The sequence below is a fragment of the Chamaea fasciata genome, unplaced genomic scaffold (assembly GCF_029207755.1).
Source record: "Chamaea fasciata isolate MVZ Bird 193981 ecotype frontalis unplaced genomic scaffold, bChaFas1.0.hap1 SCAF_4, whole genome shotgun sequence".
Lineage (NCBI taxonomy): Eukaryota > Metazoa > Chordata > Aves > Passeriformes > Sylviidae > Chamaea > Chamaea fasciata.
The window spans coordinates 61,712,351-61,738,650 of NW_027094089.1; the positions used below are offsets into that span (position 1 = coordinate 61,712,351).

Genomic DNA, 26,300 nt, shown 5'->3' on the forward strand with positions numbered 1-26,300 from the left:
ACATGATGGATTCAACATTAAAACGTTGAAAATTAGTTTGAATGGTTTTCAGAATAGTGAATCCCTGGGAGGAGATAAGGGGTTAAATTCCAAACGTATTTGTCAAGGCAATTAGTTCAATGATCCAACAAGCCCACCTTTTAGCTACAAAACATTTTGGTAAAGACATCATTTTGAGCCTCTTTATACTGAATTTCAGTAGACCCTCCTATATGCTTGATGTAAGCCCTTTGGCATTTGTTTAGCTTGAATAGTCATGAATAAAAGAGCTTAGAGTTGTCGTTAAAGTGCAGCTTCTGAATTAGGAAAAAGAGGATTCAGATTGCCTTATGTACCCTATTTCCTTGTCCTCCTTGGGGCTAAACATTTGTGTCTGAGCAAAACTACCTTGATGTCTTCAAGTTTCAAAGGGGAAGATATTCAGTGCACAGTTCACTGGCTATTTGTATATGTTTAAGATATATTACAAGTAAATACCTGTCTCTTGGGTAGATCTAAATATGTCCTTTGAGGGTTTACACTGAAATACATGTTGGTATTAGACTTCTCTCTTGAGAGAGTTAAGTGTATGCATGTAAACGCATGTTTACTTATATATTTATGTGAGCCTGTATTTATTTATCTAAGCATGTACTTGGCTTTTAAGATCTAGGCTTACCAGGACTTTGTGAAAAGAGATTTTTTTCTCTCGATCCATTCAGTATTGTTCACAGCATTAACACATCAGTGAACAAATTGCCCTCTTGCATATGCTAATCCTGCACTTAAAAGAACTCATTGTAACACATTTTAATGCTTTAGCTGGAACAGAGATGGAGATGGGAATCAGGAATCACAGGCATATCAAATTGTCATGTGACTGAAAAATGTCTGAAATGCTCTTTGGGTCAACAGTTTGTACTTAGCATAACTTAGCATGAATGAAAGCAGTCCATGTAGTTTGAGGAAGAGATTAGTCTTTGCTTTTGTCTTTTGTGTGCCTGTGTTTGCCTCAGTTTTTCAGATCAAGTCTGATTAGGCAACACTTTAGCCTTAATTTCACACTAGTAGTGAATGTTATGCTGGAAGTAAAAATATTTGATCTTTCTTTGCAATACATTTGTTGAAGGAATCCAATTGGAGTCTACTCCAGCTAACAGTTGATTACTGCATAATGGTATTCAGCAAATACTTGTTATTTTAGGTATTAAAGGCAAGCTGCTATTTATCTGTCCATACCTACAGGTGTGCATACCAAAGCCTCATCTATTTATGATGTTCTAAAAGTGACTGGTCAATCAGATTGTGTAGTAAATCTCTTTTATTATATGGAATCTGAATATTAAAAAAAAAAGAAAATCATTATTATTTGCTCATGAATAAACCACAAGCTGGCTTCTTCTAAACAATAAATTCAGTTGAATTAATTAGTTAAATAGATGGTAGCTGACAAGTGAAACTTCTGATAAGTTGAACAATGGAAAGTCAAGCTTCTTAGAATGCATGGTGTTGTACATGTTTGCCTGGAGGACTTTGTTTTGAATTAAATTGAATTAAAGATTAAGTAGGTATCACATTTCTAAAGCATCTATCACATCAATTTGAGTTTTTAAGAATATATGAAGGAATCCTATAAGGAATTTTTGATTTACCTTGTTTTTTGTCTCTACAGAGTAATTCTCTGTTGGTCCCCGACAGTCTACGAAGCACAGATAAACGCAGGAATGGCCCTGAATATGCCAATGACATCAAAAAGAGAAAGGTGGATGATAAGGATTCCAGCCACTATGTAAGCAAATCTGTGCCAAGGAAATGATTAATTTATTTGCACATACTGTGCTTGTATGAGGAGTAAAAGAGCTGTGAAGAATTAGGCAACTTCCCTGTGGCACATGAATGTATGTGCCAGAGAGTCACAAGATTCAGACGGTGGGAGAGCAGTGACTCAGTAGTTTGGGATATTGTGAAGTAATAGTTCTCAAAAGGAGTAGCTGTTTGGGATTTACGCATGCTCTGGGGCATTTTTCAGAGTTTGAGTGACATTCTTTCTTCTCTAGAAACTGCAGGTTTGTTTGAAATGTAGGATTTTGTTATTGAGAGGGGTTTGAAAAATTTTAATAAGTAGCTATTACTGTGCTGAGTTATAAATACCATTACAAATTGCATATGCTGTCAGGCTGTACCAACTTACTGAAGTTTACTTTTGGCTGAGAGGGTGATTTCAGGAGAAAGCAAATTGAAATACTGATAGTTCAGAGTTTTGTGTTCTGCATTTTTGACTAGCTTGCTTTTCGCTTGGTTTCAAAGAGACGCTTCAGTACAACAATGTATATGAACATCAGAAGGTTCACATAGGCTTTTGACTTCAAGTCTGTATACTCAGCCAAAACACAGGATAGCACTTGAACCGGAGACTAAGACTAGTGTGAGAGAGTACTGAAAAACAAAATGTAAATCTAATAGAACATAGTGTGCTTTGACATAGCAACAGTGTGGCAAATTGTCTGGTTTATGTGATTCAGATCACTAATTAGTTCTTGGTTACTAAAACCCAAGAGAAAATTAGGTGCCATTTTATTTTCTCAGTATTTGTTAGGATAATTTTAATTTCTCTCCACTTGAACAATATCTTTGAGCTGCTATTAGATATTTTAGTGCTGCTAATGGTTTTACAAGTTGTATTTCCACCACTTTCTAATAATAATGTTTTGATTACAGAAGGGTTTGGCAAACTTCCCAATGTTACTCTCTCAAATTTAAGGGTTTGGTACTCTATTGGCATTTTTCATTTTAAGTATTTGGAGATAAGGCATTCTTGAGCTATGCTTTATATATAAAATGGAAGAAAAAGCTTAACTTGCTTGTTTTTCTTGGGCTTCTACCATAAAGAAAAGGATGCTATTTCGCAATAGAAGCAGTTTTTAATCCACCTTTAAAATATGTTTCTGCCCACTGTTTGTTTGAAATGGATTTTACAGCTAAAGGTGGCATCAAAATAAAAAATGGAGTAAAGCAAGGATATTTGAAAGCTCCAGATTGATTCTAATCTTGAAGATGTTTTTTTCTTTTTTAAGGTCTGCCAATGAAGCAAATACAAAGTTGCTGATTTTGAGCTCATTTTAGATGAACCTCTTGTAGGGACAAGGAAATCTGCTTTTGTCAGAGGAGGAGTAAATGAGTTGTAGGACCTGTAGCTTTTGGAATAAGAATGAAAAGTGATGGGTTTTTTTTTCTCTTTTTAACTTTTGACTTGTTTTCATTTTAGTACCTATGTAGTTTCAGTGTGTGACTTTATTAGTGAGGAGAATCTTCTGATATTAGAAGTTACAGGTGATGCCTTTGATAATCCAAGGAAATTTATATTTATTAAGATGACAAAGTCAGTGATTAAACTTTGCTTTGCAACTGATTTAGCCCTCCTCCAGAGGGGCATTTCAAGCAAGCGCCCCTTCTCCCACCTATTCTCCCACTCTGGGTGCTTTGTACTTCTCAAGAGATGGAAGATAAACGGAGCTAAAGCTGTCATGTCCTTTGTTTGCACCTGTTGATTGGATAGCTTCCTTAGTAGCAAATACAGTGACTATTCTGTGTCCAGTGGTTCTCTTGGATCCCTACTATGTTTGTGTTATTTCTTGGAGCAGGATTCAGCTGTTAATAGAAGGGAAGGGTTGAAACAACCTGTTGGTTAGGGGGTTTTTTTCAGTTAGATTTTTGTGGTTTTGCAGGGTTTTTTGTTGGTTGGTTGGTTTGGGGTTTCTTGTTTGTTTAGTTTTGGGTGGCTTGAATTTGTTTTATTTTTTTAAAGCATTGTGGCCTGAAACAAGAGGAAGGATTTAGTGTTATGTGTGAAAGCTCAGACAATTTGAAAGCAAGAGATGGAGGACAATTGAGCAATCTTGTATGTCTGGTTTGTTTGCATAGAAGCCTTTTAATTAAAGTACTTTTATTGGAAATGTCAAACTTGTTCCCACAAAAATTTCAAGTTTTAACATTCACTTCTTTTCTTTGATTTTGAGCCAAGAGTTGCCTTCTGATTGAAACACTCTGAGGTACTGTGGAAATCTCTAGATTTCTGTGTATCAGAATGTGTCTGTTGGGGCATCCTGGCCTCTACTGGAGAGAGGGACCAGGAGGTACTACTGTAAGAGCAATCATTACTAGACCAGCTCAGGTGAACATCAATCTGTGGAACAGTCAAAATGCAGCGTGACAAGCTGCAGTAGAATATTTCTGTTTAGGAACATCCAAGTATTTTGCTTTTCTTGGGCAGAAATGTTGAAATGCCTTGGCATTTCTGAAGTTTTTTCTTCCCACAACTTTTGATTTCAAAACTTGCCTTTCTGAAAAAAGGGGGGAAATGGTGCTATCACTTTAAGGAAGATAATTCATCAAACATGCCAGAAAGTTCCATTTTCTTGAGATGTGTTTTTGGTGTTTTTCCAGGTATGCACAAGCAGTACTTTCTCTAAATTAATGCACGATTAGTGTATGAATAGAGTACATTTCTCTTTTAGGACTAGTGATAACACTGTTTATGATGGTAATAAGGAGGGGATTTGGACCATCACCATCACCATGGTGAGATCCCCAACTTTTAACTAGTTCTACCTTACTTGGGTTTTATTATTGTAGCAGAAATAAGGTGTTCTGTTTCTCTTTTAATTGTTCTCCCAATTGCTAATAACTTAATGAAAGGCTGTTAGCTTTTTGTTTAGGAAAACCAAAAAATGTCTGAGTAGATGCATGGTCTTTCTGTCTGGGCTCTTACTGTACTGATTGAAATGAACACTATATTTATTTATTTTTAATAGGACAGTGATGGGGACAAGAGTGACGATAACTTGGTTGTAGATGTATCCAATGAGGTAACTTTTTACATTTTTGTAGTCTTGACGTTTGCCCAAAGGTGAAAGGAAAAGTACATGTAGTTGTTAGAAGAAAAATAATCTTCTATGTGGATATGTTAAAATATTCACAGCTTCTCCTTTTTATCAGTCTGTGTCTTCCTCTGAGCTTTGTCTGGTTGCCTTCTCAGTTTTTCCTTCTGCTGCTTTGTCCAGGTCTCTTCCCTCTGCAGTTAACCTTCTGATACTTCACAGCTGCTCTGTAGTGCAGAGAGTTGTGGTGAAGTGCATGTGGAAGGCTGAGGTTTCCAAACTACTGTCTTTGAATGAAAAAGGAAGACATTACCTATGTTGTATTTCATAGTAAGATTGTTATTTTAAAAATTACCTTAAAAATTGTTTGTATTTTAATCTCCTACATTAAAGACATTTTCCAGAAATGTTTGTTTAGAATGAAGTTAGTTTAGATGATTTTCCAGGGATTATAGACACTTTTTTTTCTCCAGGGCTGAGATTTGGTAATGGCATCAAGGTAAAGGCATGGGTGCTCCCTTTTCTTCACCTTTTATTTCAAGTAACACACAGATTTAGGAAGCCTGAATATGGTAGTGAGGTTCTTCTAGTCTGTGAAAAGCACAGGGAGACAAGCTGGTAGAGAAGTGCCCTCGGTAGCTCCAGGTGCCCAAATGATGTCAGCCAAGTAGAAAAATGGGTGTCCAACTGGTGATTTTAGTAATCCTTTCAGAAGGTTGGCTTACAATGAAACCGCTTAATAATCAGTCTTACTGCCCTTTTGTGAGGTGTGATTTCTCCCTGGTTCTATTCTTATGAGCCAAAGGAGCATAGAAAACCTGCTTGATAGCATTGTAACTCATGGGGCTGGCTATTTAAAGTTAAAGAAAATGCAGAGAGTGTCTCTGGAGCAAAGAAAAATAATCACCTGAGAGGTGATTTCAGTTTTCCTGTAGATGTAAGTGGCAAGGCAATTACAGGTTGTGTTTAGAAAAATATGACAGTTATTATGGCATATAAAGATCCCTGTACGGGCCGCTTCACTTAAGAGTTGGGCTTGATGATCCATGTGGGTCTGTTCCAACTCAAAATATTCTGTGAAATCTGTGAAGGCATGCATCTATCTCTTCTTCTGAAGGTAGAGATGAGCAGGGTCTTTGTCACCTGAAAAAGGCTATTGAAATATTTATTGCGACAAGCAGAGAATGGAGACCATACATGATAAAAATAGTGTCAAGTTACCGCTGTTTCTGTTGGTTTTCCTTGCTCTTACCACGTTTTCTGCACTTGTTTTTGATTGTGCTTAGGGATGCTTTGCAAGCTCTGTGCTTGAAAACAATTTATGATAAAACGTAGTGTAAAATAAAAACAGATTACTTATTATATGACTTTACTGACTTCTCTAGGCTGATGAAGGGTTTTCAGCTTTTCTTCTGTAAAGATTATAAACATCTTTTGCACTTACTACTTAAATTCTCCTAGGTTTTTTTGTTTGTTTGTTTGTTTGTTTTTTTTGGTTTTGTTTTTTTTTTTTGTGGTTGTTTTTTTTGTTGTTTTTTTTTTTCCCCCCCATAGGCTCCTTAGTGGTGTTTGTGTACCAGTTTATGACACGGTTCTACGCTGTTCTTCCCTTCCCATTGTTTTAGGATCCTTCTTCCCCAAGGGCAAGTCCCACTCATTCACCACGTGAAAATGGTATAGATAAAAACCGCCTGCTGAAGAAGGATGCCTCCAGCAGTCCAGCATCTACAGCCTCTTCAGGAAGTTCCACTTCCCTCAAATCCAAAGAAATGGGTCTGGTAGGTCGCAGCCTGTGGTCCAGATAGTCTTCTTTCTTGTAAAATGTAACTCTCCACTCTTCTGCAACTACTTGTGGCACAAATTACCTGGCATTACACAGTTGAGGCTGAAATTGACCACTGTATTTCCAGATTTTTAAAGTATTGTTGAGCTTTCCTCCTCAGCAGGATTTTCTGCCTTGTTTTGATTTCTTGTATTGCCTACATTTCTACCAAACTAGTTGCAAATTTATTGCAAGGAACAAGAGTTGCTTAAGCATTGGTTTGGGGTTTTTTGGGAGCAGTAACTTAGGGTTTAACTTGGCTTGTATACAGTCACTAAGAAGTTCTTCAGGCTTTTGTTAAACACTTCTAAATAAGATGGTATTTCTTGGAGACTTTTTCTTGTAGGATCACTAATAATTTGATCTGATTCTCTGTAATTTTTGTGTCATGTCTTTTTGATACTATCAACTATGGTGGTATTTTGTTTTTGTAGTTAGATTTTCTGTGTCCAATAATTGAGATATTAATGATTTCAAACTAAAATAGTAATGCATACTGTATTTTCCTGAAGAAGAAAATGAGCTCAGGCATTCCTTTTTATTCCTTTAGGAAAAAATAACTTTCTGTGTTTCTTACTTTAATTTTGGCAGCAATCAAAAAGGTCAACATTTCTCTCTCACAAGTTAATGTTGTCAGCGTTGTGTGGATTTATGAAAATTGGCTGAGGGACTAGGTAGTAGGTGCCCAGCATACCAGCTGCTGTTGTGATAAACTGTATAGTATGGCCTGGATTAAAAATAATGCTCATTTAATTTGTTTAATGATACCAGCATGAAAAAGCAAGCACACCTGTTCTGAAATCCAGCACACCAACTCCTCGAGGTGATGTGCCAACCCCAGGCACTAGTGCAACTCCAGGACTCCGTCCAGGCCTTGGCAAACCTCCAACAATGGACCCTCTGGTTAACCAAGCTGGTAAATGCATTACCTCATGTGTTTTTATGGTTCCAAAATTAATCTGTTTTTACACATGTGGCTGTTAACTAAATATATTGCTTTGTTCTTGATATCAAAAGAGGGCTTGATGAGAAGCAGATGTTTGGATTATCAGAAGTTTGAATATCTTTCTGTCTTTAGTCTTTGTTTACTTTTGTCTTTATCTTTTTTTGCAAATAATCCAGAGACTGAATGCAATATATAAAGACTTCTCAGAAGTTTCTGGTACTTACTCTGCATGAAATCTTTTCTACAGTCTTTGTCTGAATCTACTAATATTTGCTGCAGTGCACAGCTTGACAAATACCGGGGGAAGTTTACTTTTGCTATTCAGGCTGGTACACACAGTTGCTTCAGACATTAACTGTGTAAACCATGTCTGTCAGCTTTACTGCTTAATTTGGAAAGAAGAGATTATTGTAAACAGGGGAATATTACAGAAATGGAAATAGGTAATGCCAGAAGAGATTGCTAGAAGTAATCATGAAGTTCAGACTTCAGTAGATCTTATTTGCACTGAAAAGAGCTGGTGGTACTGACAGATTATGGCAATGTTTCTTGACTGTGTGTGTGAGGGGAAGGTGAGGTGTTTTAGGGGAGTAAAAAAAAAGAACTTCTTTCCTGTATGCAGGGATACATAAATAAACCCACTTAATTTCGTTATTCTGTAGCTGCAGGTTTGCGGACACCACTGGCAGTACCAGGACCCTACCCTGCTCCGTTTGGAATGGTACCTCATGCTGGCATGAATGGAGAGTTAACCAGCCCAGGGGCAGCCTATGCCAGTCTGCACAATATGTCACCCCAGATGAGTGCTGCTGCTGCTGCAGCTGCTGTGGTTGCCTATGGAAGATCTCCTATGGTAGGCCATACGCTGTCATGCAATCTCAGTCCTGTGAGTTGTGGTTCACTGAGAAAAGCTCCACGCTTCATTTAGCACTGCAGAAGTCCCAACTCACAACAGTGCCAGAGGCTTGACTGCTTTCACTGCATGCTTCACTGCATGCTTCACTTTGCTGTGTGGCTGAAGAAACAAATTTGCACCTTGAAAACAAAGAATCTCAGGGTATTAATGTATGTTTGCTTTTTGTCCTTCACCTTCATCAGTGCTTTAACTGACGAACAAATGCCAAAAAAATATTTTTTTGCTGCTGTATATGAAAAAGTAGTTTTGGTAGACACAAAGTCTTTCACTGTAGCTGTGAACATCTGCTTTTTTGTTGCTGAACCACATTGATGTTCCATTTAGACATAACAAATTAATCTTGAAGCATGTACAAGTCTTTTTATCTGGGTCTCTGTCCCTGTATTTTGTTGGTTTCTTGGTGAAAATCAACCTGAGAAGTTGGTCAGCGCCTATTTTGGAGCTCTGAGATCAGGTGTGTTAAGAATAGTTGCGGTTGTGGGTGTACTAGGTAAATGGAACCCTGGTAGTTATAGTAGCTTGTCACACAAAATGACTTAGGGGCTTGATTCTGCAAACATGAGCTTGATGGCTGCCTTTTGCATAGACAAACTTACCTACTTGTAAATTTGCAAAATTGGATTTATGCTTGTCAAATTCTCATTATTGTTTGTATGACCACTTTTTTCAAAGTGGTAGGCAGGGCTTTTATGTGAAAATGCACAGATTTTAAATAGCCTACACCCTTCTTTTAATGCAATAACATTATTTATTCTAGCATAATGTTCAGAAGAAAAACTAAGGTTTTTCTGTCCAGAATTTCTGCTTGGATTATTTGATAAATGTACTTACTCAAGATATAAAAATTCAGCAGAATTGCAACATGTAAAGAGAATTTCATTTTTTTAAGCTGTGGACAAGCTTATTTGCACTCCACAATGTGTCTCTGTGAGAGATTTCAGCTGCTGTGCCCACACAGAAGGCTGTGGAGGCAGTGAGATCCTAGCTGGGGCCCAGAGGTACTTTCCAGCACCATTCTTTGCCAGCCTAAGTACCTGCTAGCTCTCTCAGGAGTCAAGAGCACCGGCATGGCTTGATGCTGACAGGAATTCTAATTTCAGGGCTAACGCAGGACTCCCCCTGCTAACCAGGACTGCTGAGTTATGCTCAGTTGTGTGAATGCATGATTAATTATTTTCTGCTTTCTTATGAGTGCTTCTATCAGAAGTATGCTTAGGGAAAATGTCTGGGTTTTGCCCCCCAGTGGAGGGCCATAGAGTTATCTGATACTGTGGGTAAAAGCCGCCTTTTGGTTAAATGCGTGTTATCTTGGGAGTGGAGAAAAGAAACTTGCTGAGAATAGGATGAAAAATTCCAAGTGTGAGATTAATTCACTTTTTGTTGTCAGGTTGGGTTTGATCCTCCTCCTCACATGAGAGTACCTGGAATCCCTCCAAACCTAGCAGGGATTCCTGGGGGTAAACCGTAAGTAATTTTTAACATTTTAGTAACATCTGCAATATTTAGAGGGAATGGAGTTATATTTGTCAGTGAACACGGATTTCAAGGGGGATAGTGTCTGGTTGTTTTTAAGAGGGTGTTTTAGACCTCTCCAAGTAGAACCTACAGCATAAAAGTTCTCAAATAGTAGTAGTCATATCCCAGTACAGGTGTGTGTATATACCTATTTCTAAGGAAAAGTTGTTGAAGGTTTTACTGTATGGTTTTTTTCGTTTCTTTTTTCCTGGGGGAAGTTAAGGGGACTACAAACTAAATGCTAATTAGTGGTAAAATGTGTTAGATAAAAATATATTGAAACTAAAATTTGCACTACACTGAGGATAAATTTGTAGTGCAAACTTGCAGATTCCTTGTCTGGCACTTGTTTTATCAGGCATGGAAGTCTGTAACTGATGAAGTGGGTATCTGGAGCAGTTACTTCAGCAACAGATTACGCACACCTTGCATAATAGAGCAAGCTATTTAGAACTTTTGTGTGAGTGCAGCTGGAGAGCAAAAGGATGATGACGCAGTTGTGGAGCGGGTGGTGCGTAGATGTAGAAGAGTTTCCACAATAAGTTCTTTTTATTTAAAAGTTTTGATTATTGGTGAAGCAGTTACAAAATAAAATACTTATGTGATATTGTGACTTACTGATGTTTCAATAAAATAAGTTTAGCAGCATACGTGAAATATTTCAGTAATCTGGCTTTGGTAGACCATTGACCGTGAACTTAACCACTGCCGTAGACTCCTGAGCATGTATGACCTCTGAAAATATGCAATTAATGTTTGGGTATTTTTGGACAAGTAGTCTGTGCAAAACTAAAAAACTAAAGTAGTCTGTGTTACTAACAGAGCAAATTTAACTCAGCTGTTTCTCTGGAGAGAATGGGGCAGAGAGAACTCTTAACAGTTTTTTAAACACTGTTAGAACCTGTTTGTTCACACTTGGCTTCTCTTTCAACAGGAACTTGCAGTTAGAGTAGTTTTCTCTACCTAGCTACTTACATAATTTTGAAACTTATTTAACATGTTGCATTTTCTGTGCAGGATGTTCCTGTTACATAATGTCTATTTGCCAATCTAAATTTAATTTTTTTATTTTGCAGTTTCAGGAAACATTTACTACTTTTAGGATGCTAAGTTGTCAGACAGGCTGTGGTGGAAGTTTTCTACTCAGTTATATCTGTTTGCTTTGATTTTGGACTGCTGTTAGTCATGTTAGTCTTGCAAACATCCTTGAAAGGCTACCAGATTACAGGCAACAAAGTGTGTATTTTCTTCTAATCTTTTCCTATGAGAATAGGAAAGCGGCGTGCCGACTTAGTTTGGAAAGCCATCCTGAATGTGTTTTTGTGGTTATCCACCATGCTGCTGGGAACAGGCTTAGCTATCTGTTGACAGTGTAAGAAACATGTTAAATCTTGGTTGTACTTAAAGTTGGTAGTATGTTGACAATATTAGTGAAGTGAGGGCGCAGTGAGTTGGTGTTGTGCATTAGATGTGGTGTATTTAAATTTAATGCAGTAAGAATCAGGCTTTATACTCAAAACTCAAAACTTGATGACTTTCATAGAATTTGGCATGCTTAAATAAAATACCTTTGAAAATTGCATAGTTGCGAAGTGGCTCTAAGTTTTTACTTCTAAATAACTGTATTCATAAGCTCTCAGTAACACATTTCATTATTAATGACTTGCAATATTTTATATTGTAATCTAGTGAAACCTGTTTTTGTTCAGTCAGAAATTTTCTGTGGCTGAGTTCTAGTTGTTACACTGTTCATGACAAAAGGATAGCATATGTATACTGCTCTACTTTGTATCCTGGTAAATTTCTGGGGGGGGAAGCTGTGTGGGGGCTGCTTTGGTTGTTTTAATGTTTTTACCACTTAATTCACACTGCTTCATGTGTTCTGCAATGTTTGGGCATTTTTGTGGTCCTGTTACTTGTACATTTCTTCTAAAACTACTTCTTTGCTTATCTTAGTGAGGCAAGCCTGAAATTCCATAAACTCATGGAATTGTCTTTCCATTGACAGCTATAGAATAATTTCATGTTTTAGTCTTGATTGTCTAGATGCTGTCTGCTGCCTGCAGCATTTACAAGTATCTGACTTACTTCAGGTTTTTCTCCTGTATTTTCTGTACAGAGCAGATACAATCGTGCAAAGTGGTGGAGTAGGCCTTGTTTATTTTCAAAGTCAGCCTTTTTCTTGAGTGCAGATACAGTGACACATGGAATTAGTTTTATTAGATGTGAAATTTTAGTGAGTCTTGTTGCAAGTGGTACAGAGAATTTTTGAATTTAACTATTGCATCCCCACTCATGTGTATGCTTTAGGGCTGCACATTTTTTATCAACAGTTATGCTTAGACTGTTTTTTTCACCCAAGAGAAAATTATGTTGCCTTCTTTCCAAAGGACACTTCTGGTGGCTGATGGCACCCAGTTTTTTTGACCCTTGTATGTTCTGAGATCTTTTAATGACCTGCTTGTTAGAAAAATGTGTAGCTTGTTAAAAACCCACTTGGACATGAACATGTGGTATCTGAGCCCTGAACTTTTTTGTTTGGATGCATTTAAATATGCCTGGAACTGTAAGTTTTTGGTGTATTGCTCTAATAATTTTTTATTTGCTTTGCATAGTCTTTCTAACAAGTACTTGACTTTTAGTATTCTGTAGTTGCTAAATTAACGTTCTTATGGATTTCTGGTTTATTTGAACCATGCCTTGTAATAGTTGGATTGTGGACTAAATAGGGTTTCAAGATTAGTGGTAAATTTATGTCCACAGTACTGCTTCCCTGGTATCTAAAATTCTGAATTTAAGGTAGTTTTGAGGACAGATTATTTCTTAGCATGTTTTCCTGGACGGTGAAAAGAGCTGAAAGTATGTGTTCCTCATTTTAGTTGGAAAGGGAAACTTTAGATGGCAAATGTTAAATCTTTCTTCTTCTACTTATAAGCTGACTTTCATTGTGATTTTGGATAAGTGTACTATGCTCTTGGAATTTCTTGATTTCAGTTCTGTTCTTCAGATCTTCATGCTTTTACTGTGAATGTACAGTGAGAGATATTGTAAAGGAAGGCTCATTTTACTGTATTAGAGGAGATTAATTGCTATGTGCATCCCTGCCATTTATCTCTAAATACACTTAGTTGGTGACATGTATGAAGATGAAAATTCAGTAATTTCTGTACAAACAACTCTATCCTTATTTCTTGGCATTTTTTTCTATACGATGAAGCAACACACTCAGATTCACTGTTTCTTGTGGTAATTACAATTAAAAATGAGCTGCAGTGCAAAGAAAAGCTGAAAGCAAAATGCAGTCATGAATGGAAGGAACATTTTGCTTTTGTGTTTAGCTGTTGGGGGTATTGTTGTGCTAGTTAAAGAAGTCTGCTTGAATTTAAGGGATAAAGTGGAAGTTTTTGAGGGTGTTTTTTTTTAAGGCACGGTGATTTAGTAGGCAGAAATTGTGTGCATTGGTACATCAATCTGAATATTTAGAGTCGCTGGCAGGTAGTTTAGTTAATCTGCTGCATTCTTGGGTAGTGAATTAATTATCTTGAACTCTCCTCAGCATGTCAGCTGATACTTGCTGTATACTAATTTGAAAACTGGAGAGTTAAGCTGAGAAACTGGTTTATGTTAGTATCATTTAACCATGTTGCTGTGCATAGGAGAGGTGCATGTTCTCAGTACTTACTGCTTTGACACACATGAGAGAAGTCTCTGGATGCAGTAATTCAGAAGACTTCCATTATTCAGAAATCATGTGACAGTATATTGTTTCTCAGAACTCTTCTAAGTAAAAGGCACAGAAATTTGTCTTGTTATTGTTCTTGTCATAATACTCAGTTAATGAAAAGTGTGTGTTTACGTATTACTCGATATGTGCTTAGCTTATTTTATATTAAATTTTCATTGCATTTTTATAAGATAATTTTCTTTGTTTATTGTTAGCCCAGCAGAAGGAAGGACTCTTCTTTGACCAAAGAGGGGTAATCATGGAATCCATGAGGGGATAGCCATCTTTTATACAGACATAATGCTCTGAGTGAGACAGAAAACTGCCTGTGTCTTGGTTTAGCACAGATGGTGGGGAGCAATTGGTGAAACCACCTCAGCTAGTCATGAGACTGAACAGCAGTTTCTGGCATACGTGGTCAGTTCTAAGAGAAAAATGGGTGGTCAAGTGGTGCTTGTTAAGAAATTTTGAGCTTTAGGGAACTCAATAATTTCCCAGATTTTGCTAGCTGTTGACTCTTTTGAGGTTAGATAATGAAAGTTTTTGTCATTTTTGAGAATTGAAGCCTGTGAGTATGTCTAGTTCATTAAAAATTGAGCCTTCTATAGGTGTGGAACTGTAATTACAGTCCTTCCCAGAAGCAGCAGGATCTCTCTCATGGTGACCTGATGAAGAGGAAGCCAAGGGCTGCAGCAGCTGAGCTGCAAATAGTCATTTGCACTGCTATCTCCAGCCCTGCATTCTTGTGGAGACAGACACTCTCCTTGTCCAGGGAGTGTCAGGAGTGTCAGTCTGGCAAAAGCATGTAAGCCTTTTCAAGGTTAAAAGGTATTGTGTCACAAAAGTTACACCATAATACCTAGCAGATACAAGTCACTGGACTACCATACCATAAGTATGCTGGCAGTGGGGATATTAGCATTATATGCCACATATCTTCAAGAAAACAGGAACATGTACTGTTTTAAGTGCTTGTCATGGCAGAGGAATTTGGCAAAGTGTAGCCATTTCTTTCTACAGTGGATTGCAGATAACTTGCACTGTTTAAAAATCTGTGCTGGCTTGTAAGAAACTATCACTGGGGTGTGTTAGTTAGCCATCAAAGTCAGTCATCCTGTGTCCTGATCAACCAGTCTTAGAAGCAAATGCTAAAAAAGAGTGTCTGCTTCTATGATTAGTATAGCCCCACTTTAAACACAGACATGCTGGTAAAATTCTACATGATTAGAATACACTGGTAGGCCTCTAATGTTTCAAAGCATAAGAGTCATTACAATTCTACAGTAAACAGGAAGTGCATGAGAAATATTTCTATTGTCTTCCTCACACCCCATCTCAGCAAGAACTGAGGAGCTCTGTGTGTGCACCTAAGCATTTCCAAACAAAAGTTATTTAGGTATTTTGAATTGAACAGAACATTTAAGCTGTAACCTTCAAATAAAAAAAAAAGTCACGGACAAGTAAATTATTCATCTTGGACATGCTGGAAAAAATTACCTAATATGTGCTTAATGTTTTGTTTCAGTCCATGATAAAAGCAAGGGCGGGCTGAAACTTCAAAGTTGTACAGTTTTGTGTACTCTTACTGCTAGCAAATACTCTGCAACTAACTTTGATCTGGAGCCCAGGATGGGTCCAAGCTTTTCAGTGTCTTAAATGCTATGACTCTTTTGTTGAATTCTGTAGATGAACCTGAGCAGTTCAGCCTCAGGCAGTCTTGTTGCCACTCCTGTTCTGCTTCCTCTCCCGTCCTGTGTCTGATCTGTTTAGTGAATAGCTACTTTGGGACAATCCTGTCTCTATTCTTCTTCACAGAGAGGAATGGGTTTCTAGTTTAGGCTTTATCATAACTGTAATTCTTCATACAAAAAGCCAGAAAGGATCCCATATCAAATACATATGATATTTTTTGATATTGATATTATTGATATTATTGATATTGATAATACAAAATATAAGCCTGTGTGCCTTGTGTACATGTAAGGGAGTGAACATTGCACTTCCTTTCTTATCTTACATTTCCCATTGCTGACATTTCTGTGACAAAAAAGATGTCATCGTTTGCACTTGCTCATCCTCTGTCTGTACACTCTGCGCAAGCTTTATGCTTATATGTCCAACCATGAAACTTGAATGAGACAGGAATTGCAAACATATGCACTTTTAATTTCTCCTCTGTTTAAGAGCAGTTGCTGTTAACCAGTTTTTACCCTTCACTTAAGAAAAAACTGGTACTGCGTGGGTTGACTGTTCTTTCATCCCTCCTCATACTCTTTCAGAGGAATTTCTTATGCCCAGGAGCAGTGCAGATTCAGTTGCACTGTGATGTCTGTTCCAGAACCAGGCATTTTCCTCGTTCCTTCATTTCAAACTGTGTGATACCTGGGAACATGTAATAAAATACCTTGAAAATATTAGCTTATTATTCAGAAGATTTAATAGAAACATCTATTTTTGGGTTTTTGGAAGATGGATGTGATACTAATACTTGAGCTGCAGTGACTGAAGATTTCTGAGGAAAAGAGTAGATTTGGAAAAGACAGGGAAGTTCTGAACAAAAGAATATATTAGAAAAAGTGTTTCAGTAGGGAGATGGCAGCTCATTTGTGAAAAAAATTACTCTCACCATTTTTTATCCACTTTGGCCTCTTGAAGGATGCTGTTGATGTAACAACAGCACCAAAAGCATGAGCTATGGGTGCACTTACAACAGAAGTAACAGAAAAGGAGCTCACTAGTCTAACAAAACCAGCCTTTTATAGTAGTATTTTCATTATTAGTTAAAATAAAGAAACAAAGAATCCCTCTTGCACCTGAAACCTTTTTTGGTTGGCATTTGTGCCCTTGTCCTTGAGTAGAGCTGACTTAAAACTTTTCAGTGACCACAGAAACATAATTTCATGTACTTTCCCTAAAGAGAGTTTTTATTTAGTGTTAGAATGTCACTTCCTGAACCCTCAGTTTCAATAAACTTGATATCATGCAATGAATACAAATAAAAGGTATTTCTGAAGTATCAAAAGTACCTGGAAGACTGACCCGTTCAGGTTCTTCAATGTACTTACTCAAGGAAACATAATTATGAGAAGATTATATCAGCTTTCTGATGAAATCTGTGTGCAACCACTCTGTGTGTTTCTGTATTCTGTTTAAAGCACTACTTACAGCTAGAAGGAGGGGTATATGAGCACAGCCAGTGGTGATGTTAAAGATGAGATGCAGGAATCAGGCAAAACTTTGGCTGGCTTGTGGTACTGCAAGGCAACAGGTGCAAGCCTCATGGAAGGATGAGAGTAGTGCCTGGTGAGGGACTGCTGCTGTAGGACTTGTGGTGATGAGACTTGGATCTGCTAGCTAGAAACCAGAGGCTGAAAGGTCTTTCTGATTATCTAAGTGGCTGAGGGATAGCAGCCATGACCTTGGTCTGTAAAGTCTGGAATTTAATCTGCTTCCTCATTACACAAATACTTTAGCTGAGGCAAACTGAAAATTTCTGTTGGAAATCCTTCTATCCTTCTGAGGTTTCACCTGCCTATATTATTTGGTACTGTTGCCCTGGTTTTTGTGAGATTATTGGCAAAGAAGTAAAATTAAAAATACTGTGTTATTCTTGCATTGTAGTTCTTTAATGGCTGATTTTTAAAATTGTTTTGTCTTCTCTCTTTCTCTTCCCCAAAAGAGCCTACTCCTTTCATGTTACTGCAGATGGTCAGATGCAGCCAGTTCCTTTCCCTCCGGATGCCCTCATTGGTCCAGGAATCCCTCGCCATGCCCGTCAGATCAACACCTTGAACCATGGGGAAGTTGTGTGTGCTGTTACCATCAGCAACCCCACGAGACACGTGTACACGGGTGGGAAGGGCTGTGTCAAGGTCTGGGACATCAGTCAGCCTGGCAACAAGAGCCCTGTCTCTCAGCTGGACTGCCTGGTAGGTGAACAAGAATTTATGCACAAGGGTAGCTTCTCCTTGAAGACTCAAAAAAAAAAAAAATATCTGTCCTTGTTTGGATTTTGCTCATATTAGGAGGAATTGGCAAGCAGATCTGTTTCCTGGTGTCCTTTTTTTCATGCATAACAGTCTTACAGAGATTAGTGCTGGTTGGTTTAGTGATAATTATCACTAATGGTCAAATAACAGATTAGATCAGATTTCTGAGTAGAACATGTATGTCATGTTTAGAATAAAATGTGATTTTTTTTTTTCCCCCTTTTTAGTTATACTGATGATTTTTGGGCATGAGTTTAAAAGGAATGTAGCTTGTCTTCTGCAGGTCTACAGAGAACCTTGCTAGGTCTTTCACTCACACAAGGAGCGAAAACCTCATTTTTGTAAGATTATAGCAGCCACATACTGAAATAATGTGACATAGTACCAAAGGTTACTTTAAGTTTGCAATGATTTTTGTTCATGATCCACTAGTTATACACGTAGGCTGGTTAGTTTCGCATGTGCGGGGTACAAAATGGACTGGGTGCCATAGTAAAGGTAGCTGAAAAGCTAACTCAAAAAAGGTAATGGCTCAATAAGAGATGCTTCTCACTAGAAGCAGCGTAGAGGTTTGTGCAGTGTTAACTGAGAAGACTTAATGTTGTCAAATACAGCAATGTGTATTGTAAATGAAAACTCTAGCTTCAGTGTTGATCCAATTAAATGTGGTGGGGGGGTGGGGTTTTTTACCCTTTATCCTTTCTTTACTGCTATCATTTTTTAATTGTCTAGTAGTAACAGTGAAGTTGAATAGGTATTCTGTTCTGTGGCAGGTATTGGTCTGGATGTAGAGCCTTCATTTTAGTTATGGAGCAGTAAAGACTGATTAAGTCAACATTTTCACTGCCCTGCTTTCTGCTTCTTTGTTGCAAATTTTAAAAAAATGTCATAGTAGGAATGCTGTTAACTAATTCTTGCAGTGTTTTTTTCTGTGTCTTGAGTTACAGATCTTAATCATCAATTTTGTAAAAAACTATTGCCAGTCAAGCAAGGTTACAACCTTAGGAATAAGGAAAGGTAGAAATGTCTTCTGTCACTAACGCCCCCTCAGTACCTTGCAAATCAACAATAGTATCGCAAATGAGAGATCAATGTGTAGAATAGGAATCACATTGGACAACAAAGGACCAACATACATAAGGAGCAACACAGGAATCCTTTATCTTTCAATTTTATTAATGTGAATGCAAAATAGTATTTAAAAGAAAAATGCAAAAATCTGAAGGGCGTGAAACTAGAACGACATTTTCATATAGGGCTGTTAAATGCCAAATGAAAGGTCATTTGCTTTAATGTTTCTATTGTTGGTGACATTCACTGATGGAGTACATTTGCAGAAAAGCAAGCTTACTTTGGCTCTGTTTTCATGTAACGAGATAGAAAACCTGCCATTTGTCACGTTTGAAACAGAGTAGATTGTAGCAACAGGAGTCTGCAGTTTTAATTTCTGGAGCTGGAGTTTCTAATAAGTAATGAGAAGCAGGTGTTTCCAACTTTTTAGGATCTGCTGGTTCGTCTTCAGTACTTTGGTAATGGAAAAAGTACCAAACTGTTAGAAACTTCGATGCAGTCAGAATTATATTAGTGGTCATTACTAGCAGGCATGTAACTGAGGTGATTTGTGTTGTACAGAACAGAGATAACTACATCCGCTCCTGCAAATTGCTGCCTGATGGATGCACCCTCATAGTTGGCGGGGAAGCCAGCACATTATCCATATGGGACCTGGCAGCTCCAACTCCTCGTATAAAAGCAGAGCTGACATCCTCAGCACCTGCTTGCTATGCTCTTGCTATCAGCCCTGATTCCAAGGTGTGCTTTTCTTGCTGCAGTGATGGGAACATTGCAGTGTGGGATCTGCACAATCAGACATTGGTCAGGTGAGTCGTTGTTTACAGAAAATTTTAATAGAAATTATTCTTTGGACAGCTGCATAAATATTTATCTGCTTGAATAGGGTTTATGACAGCAAAGTAAATAGTATCTCTTACTCAAAGGAGTGGTTTACACCCAAGTTAGGCAGAAATTAGTTTTGGTAGCTTCAGCCTAGTCTTGAAAGATGTGCTTTCAGGGTTGGTCCGTAAACTACTGTAATCAGCGTAAAAGCTCCTGTGGGTCTCTCTTATTTGGGATTGGTCTGCAGGTTTCTACAAGCAGCATTCTTGCTGGCTTGTTACTGATATGGACTGAACATGACTTCTAGAGAACACTTTGAGGTTTGTTCTTTTCCTTTGTCTTAAACCTTGTTAAGAAAAAAGAGTGTTTTAAGCTCTTATGTTGTGATTGTAAGTCGTAAGATTATTTTACAAAAATGGTTTGAAAGCATGGATCCTCTCAGTTTGTTAGGAAAGCACAGGGGCTTACTATAAGATAAATTTAGTTTATGCTTACCAAACTAGTAGTGTCTTAAAATATTTTCAGAAGAGTCTAATTTGGATCTCAGTTATGATACCTTGAACATTCTGAACACAAAAACTAAAGAATATGCTTAGTCTGCTGTGTTTCCATGAAACTTCTTGTGTATCCATAATTAGGTGAAAATTGCATGCAGAGAGTCATGTTACTGTGCATGCAAATTTTACTTCCTGTTGAACCTTTAGGTCAACAAATACAATTTTCGTTATATAAAGTTTTTGCTTTGTCATGTGCATGCTTAGTCCCTGTAAAGGTGCACTTGGCAACATCTCTACACATCTATGAATATCTTGCTGTTTAAATGTTTGCTGTATGTGTTCCCACCACTTGCATACTGATCTTGCTGGTTGATAACACATGGAATTTTGAGGCCAGAGCTACTAAACAAAACATGCCGTGTGACCTTTCTCTGACAGCTCGTGGTGATTCATACCCTTCGTTCCCAAGCTGGTTGTCTTTTCCCCACCCGCCCTCCACTGTTCACACTGAGGCATAGGACTTTGCTTAAGCTAATTGCTGATGAAAAATGCAGGAGCCTCAGAATGCTTTTTCCAAAGGATTAAGAAAAACTTGAGATGACCTTCTGGTTGCTGAAAGCTGCAAGTTGCTAATTAGAAGGTTATAAAACAAACCGCACTGTTTAGATTTTTCTAATCTCCTGCCACAGAGAATGCAACTTTGTGACTCAGCAATGCTTGTGTTTAACTGTCTGGATCTCTATCTGGATCCCTTTCTATTAGTATATCTGCTTGTTATTTATCTTCTTGACTTGCAGCCAAAGTAAAATACAGAGGCTGTTTTCTGAAATTGGAGGTTTTGTTCTCTGACTGCTTTGATTTAATCCAAGTTATCCTTAGTGGTTTTAACTGTAGTTACTGTGCTTTAATATTCTCACAAGTGGGTTTGGGTTTTTTGGAGTTTTTGTTGTTGTTTTCTTTTTTCAAAACCTGATAGGAACTATTTGACTTTATTCAGCTAGCCGTGATGCAGTTCATTCCTCTAGCACCTGGAAAATGTTTTTGTCATACTGGTATTTAATGCTCAGTGAGAGGGAGGGGCTGATTCTTGCTCATCGTCAGACACAGAACAGATGACACATGTACAGAGTCCAAAACTAACACCACAACAGTGTTTACCTTGAGCTCTGGCAGGAAATCATTATTCAATCTGGTTTGTTTTATCAGGCAATTTCAGGGCCACACAGATGGAGCCAGCTGTATTGACATTTCTAATGATGGTACCAAGCTCTGGACAGGAGGTTTGGATAATACTGTCAGATCCTGGGACTTGAGAGAAGGGAGACAGCTACAACAACATGACTTCACATCACAGGTAACTGGATTTTCCTACAGCTTGTGGTAATGTGTGGGGTGGGAAGGAAACCCTTAGGATCAAAGGTAAGACTGAGCCCAGTAGAACTGGCAGATTGTTCCCTCTCTTCCTTCTGGCTGCTCACAACACAATATTTTGAAGCCCTCTTATGTGCCTAGATTACAGAAGAAAATGAACAGCCTGACACCACTTTTTTCCTATTTTGCTAAGTTAATATGTGAAAACAGGGGTTATTTAATTACTTGAATTTTGAATTGCAGTTTTGCTATTGAACTATGTGAATCTGCCCTTCTCCTTCTGTCTCCCTCTCCCAAACAATTTTAACTGCAGAAAAAGTTACTGATAGGGAAAACAAAACTAAAAGGTGTAAATGTGGTTTGTTCTTCAGATATTTTCCCTTGGTTATTGTCCTACTGGTGAATGGCTAGCTGTGGGAATGGAGAGCAGCAATGTTGAAGTGCTCCATGTAAATAAACCAGACAAGTATCAACTGCACCTTCATGAGAGCTGTGTATTGTCACTCAAGTTTGCTTACTGTGGTAAGTTGCCCTGAACATAGAGCTGGAGGTCAGAGTTCTTAATTCACTTTTTGCTGATTAGTTATTTCATAGTCATTAGTTATTACATCTCAGTTTCTTAAGTAGTGCATAAATATCTCTGCTTTATGAATTCGAATGCACTTATCTACAAACAACCATCTGTTTGTCTAGAGGCTGCTGTGAGGATTGATTCATGTGTAAAAAACTATTTCTGTTTGAGGAGTTTAGGGATTTCCTAGCATGTAACACTCAGCTAATGTGCTGAGCATCCACAGTGATTGTAAGCAAAAGTACTGTGTTGTTTAGTAGTAAAAGCTTTTATAAGGGTAATTAGTTAACAGATTTCATTTATGTGAATTAGAAACTCAAAACTGGTCAGATGTCTCTTCCATGTTTCTGTAATCCTTCTGGTCTATATTCTAGGTAAATGGTTTGTGAGTACTGGGAAAGATAACCTTCTTAATGCATGGAGAACTCCTTATGGAGCCAGTATCTTCCAGGTGAGGATGATGTTGCTTTTAATGAAAAAAAATAAAACGTGCATAGTTCCAAGAGTGGATTCAGATATCTCCACATATGTGATCTACCTAAAATGAGATGATGAAACAAGGGTAAACAGATTTCTTTTTAATGATGCAATATGTTTCTATTTTTCTTCTAGTCCAAAGAATCTTCGTCAGTGCTTAGCTGTGACATCTCTGTGGATGATAAATACATAGTCACTGGCTCTGGAGATAAAAAGGCTACAGTCTATGAAGTTATCTACTGAAAAATATGATGGGGATATTCTTTTAGAGGTTGAACTGGGCCAAAATTGTTTGTAGAAGTGGAAAGGTTTTGAATTTTTGAAAGGAACAAAAGTGTTGAGGCTACAGACCTTGCCATGAAACTACTCTGATTTTTCAAAATAGAAGGCAACATGCAGCAACAAAGCATTGGCTACGTGGACCAGATGGAACACAGAGGCAAGATGGACAGATGTGGCCTAGGTTTTTGACATAATTTTTAAAAGCCAAGTCTACTGAAGAATGTTTGGAGCCTTTTATTGTTTTCTTTTTGTGACCTCATGCAAATTTTTCTCATTGCCTGAATACGGGGGATAAATACCTTTCTGTTCCTTGCAGTTCAAGTTGCATTCTGTCCTGTGTAGAGCAGCAGTGTCTCAGATGAACTTGTTTCCTGGTTTTGCATCTTGTGATATGTTTTTGTATTTTTGTTGAAGGTCAAACATTTGTATAAATTGTAAATATATTTAGTTTACTACAGTAAAGGCTTTAGTACCAACAACCAGTCTTCCCCCTTGCCCCCTTCCTGCTTGCCCTGCTTATTTAAAATTAAAATCTTTTTGGGGATATAAGTATCTTTTTAGGAGTAAAAGCGAACACTATGTATAGTTTGAAAATGGTGTCTTATTCTTTATAACTATTCTTAGACTCCTTTATCATACTTCAAAGTAGTTGATTTGACATACTAGGGTATCAAGTCCAGTAGATATTGTCTTGTTCTACAGAAACTTAAAGGCAGTTTTGTACTAATTATAGTGTAAATATAAAAATTGGACATTTCATAAAGCTGTGCAGTTTAAGTTTATTCTCATGTCCCATTTATATGTTCTTTGGCAGATACAGTAATACGTGCCTGATTATAACTCATTTGATCATTTCTCTAGAAGAGGAGGTGACTTACCTGTCCTTTTTCCCCCAGCTGAACAGAACTCATGTGAGACTGCATTTCAACTAAGTACATCAGATCCTTTATTCATTATTTGAGGATGTCTGTGATTAGATAAGCCAGATAAGTTGCATCCTTCATGTTCTACAGAGAAGTGGTAGTTAATGACCATTTCGTTTTTAATGTCTTGTCTATACCTAGATACTCAGGTAAATTTTACTAAATTACCAAAATTGTGAGTTTTACAGGGGATTGCTTAAAGATGTTAAATACTTGCAGGGTTGCAAGTGAAGTGAATTAACCTAAACTGAGTTAAACTTGCTTCTTAATTTCTTGTGAGAATATTGACAAAGCAATATTTTGATTTTTAGCTAATCCACTCTACAAATTAATTAGAATTAATTTTCCTGAGTGTCCCATGTTTCACAGGCCTGTAGACTCTATGTATTCATGCTGAGCAGTCTTTGAGTCCTTTCCATTGCCACATCACTGTGGCACAGCCATGAAGAGCCATGATAAGCAGCCAGTTACCAAAGCTATGCATCTTCAAGTTTTCTTGGTGTACTCCACAGCAATGGATGAAGAGAGGATGTGTTCACTTTATTTAACTAGTATTTTTTCAGTCTAATGTGTTCCACCATTGTGTGCTAGACAACAAACGTCGCTGTTGCACTGATGAGAACCATACATTTCCTACCTTCAGTAATTTGGTTAGAATTTTTGTTGCTAATGGAGAGTACAGATGAACAGAAGGATTTCTTTGAACAACTAATTTAGAGTACACAAACTGGCGGACAGAAGAAGAGCTGCTTTCTCATTTTGCTAGCATTTGACAATGGCCTATGTCCCTGCTCTTTCAAAGAGACGTAGCTAGGAAGAAACAAGCTTGAATGACAGATGCCTTGATTGGATAAGGAATTTTTCATCTGGGGGCAAATTTTATCTAAGTTTCTAGTCTGAAGAGACACAGGTTTTCCTTTTGATTTACATGACCATTCTACTGAAACCATTCTATAGCATCTAGAAGTGTAATAGCCGTAAAGTATTCACATTACATTTGAAATGTAAAATGTTACCCATTCAGGATAATCTGGTCTCCTAGACATTTAAAACTAGCATTCTACCAATATGTATCCGTGTATATCATCGTTGATTGCCTAGTTCTTAATTTGTATCTGTATGAAAATGACAGACTAGTTTAGATGCTGTTCATGTTGCTTTCAGACATGGTGGGGTAAAAAAGCAGAATCATCAGACTTTTCGAAGAATTAACTATATTTGCTACGCTGAAATACTGGGAAGTACTATGCCATTTTTAAAAAGGAAAGTTGTAAAACAAGAGTATTTATGAGATTACTTTTACACATTTCATATTGAAATTTTTCTGAACATATGGCTCTGGCAGTGATCATTGACTTTAGTAACACCAGCAAATTTGCTTTAGTTAGGACCTTTGGGATTTTTGCCGAATTGCTATCACCTTGGCTTTTTCTTTATAGGTGTCCTTTTCCTGTTCTCTGAAGTCAGTATCAGAGGAACCAAGAATACAAGTATTCTTACACATCCATATAAATTAAAAAAAAAAAAAAAAAACAAAAAAAAAAAAAAAAAAAAACAAAAAAAAAAACCAAAAAAAAACACCTACAAGTGGTCTGCTATATGTTGTGACATAGTGCTTGATAGTAAGATCATGTTCTTTTTAATCACAAGGTTCAAAATCATAGTATCAGGGAAATCTTAAAATACCTTGTTTTCTTGGCTTCTAGAATACAGAGGGTGTCAGGGAAGTTATGGAATCAGAAATTTATGCATGTGAATTAATTCAATCATATTTGTGTCATATATTTCTTGATCGTAATTAAGAAATGAATTCCTTTTTTTTCCCCTCCATTATATCTACTTTATGCCTTGGGTCTAAAAATTAGTGGATACATCTGAAAACTTCTGGATGCATCATCCATACTTACGGATGAGTAGTTGTCTCCATTTGTTGTTTCAGATTTCACTTAATGTTATTAAAGCATTGTGAGTTTTTCCATTTGTCAGATAGTAAAGCATATTCAGCTTGCAGATGTAATTTTTATGAAAAGATAGATCTGCTGAACTCCTAGCATGTCTGTCTATGCAATTCCCTAAAAGATGTAAAACTTGTGAAGCTTTAAAGTTTTGTAAGTTCTTGTAGCCCTGTGTAAAGTAGTGGGTGGAAATAATTGCTTATTGAATGAAAAAACAGACCAACCAAGATCAGCAGGAACAGAAAAGACACTGGGAAAACCATATGGGAAAAAGAAGTGCACCAGTAACTATTGTGTAGGTAATTAATTTGCGGGGGGGCGGAGGGGGGGAAGGCGGGGGGGCACGGGGGGGGTGGTGTCAATTCAATTGCAGTCTTAAAAGATTCCTTTGGTTAGCCCCTTTTTGGGACAGTCTTTGTGTGCTGGGTGGCCTTCAGTATTCAGAGATGTCTGAATGCCTGTCTGGTAAATGCTAGTGCTAGATAGAAGCAGGGAGTCCTTACAAGAGACATTTTGGATGTCAGTGAAAACAACTGATGAAGAGGGGATTTGTGGTAATA

General features: G+C 37.5%; 1 protein-coding gene across 4 annotated transcripts in view; it reads left to right on the plus strand.

Annotated features, from left to right (window-relative positions):
- TLE1 (TLE family member 1, transcriptional corepressor) overlaps positions 1–26,048 on the plus strand; it is a 75,981-nt gene extending 49,933 nt beyond the window's left edge. For 2 of the 4 annotated variants that reach the window (XM_066181774.1, XM_066181775.1), the window contains exons 9-20: positions 1,652–1,768; positions 4,791–4,844; positions 6,482–6,634; positions 7,450–7,594; positions 8,287–8,477; positions 9,928–10,004; positions 17,459–17,708; positions 19,401–19,648; positions 21,368–21,515; positions 21,904–22,054; positions 22,478–22,554; positions 22,716–26,048. In XM_066181774.1, coding sequence (XP_066037871.1) covers positions 1,652–1,768; positions 4,791–4,844; positions 6,482–6,634; positions 7,450–7,594; positions 8,287–8,477; positions 9,928–10,004; positions 17,459–17,708; positions 19,401–19,648; positions 21,368–21,515; positions 21,904–22,054; positions 22,478–22,554; positions 22,716–22,823 — 1,719 coding nt within the window. In that variant the 3' untranslated portion in view covers positions 22,824–26,048. The remainder of the gene's footprint in view (positions 1–1,651; positions 1,769–4,790; positions 4,845–6,481; positions 6,635–7,449; positions 7,595–8,286; positions 8,478–9,927; positions 10,005–17,458; positions 17,709–19,400; positions 19,649–21,367; positions 21,516–21,903; positions 22,055–22,477; positions 22,555–22,715) is intronic. The other 2 variants (XM_066181777.1, XM_066181776.1) reach the window with 2 other exon arrangements.
- The last annotated feature ends 252 nt before the right edge of the window (positions 26,049–26,300 follow it).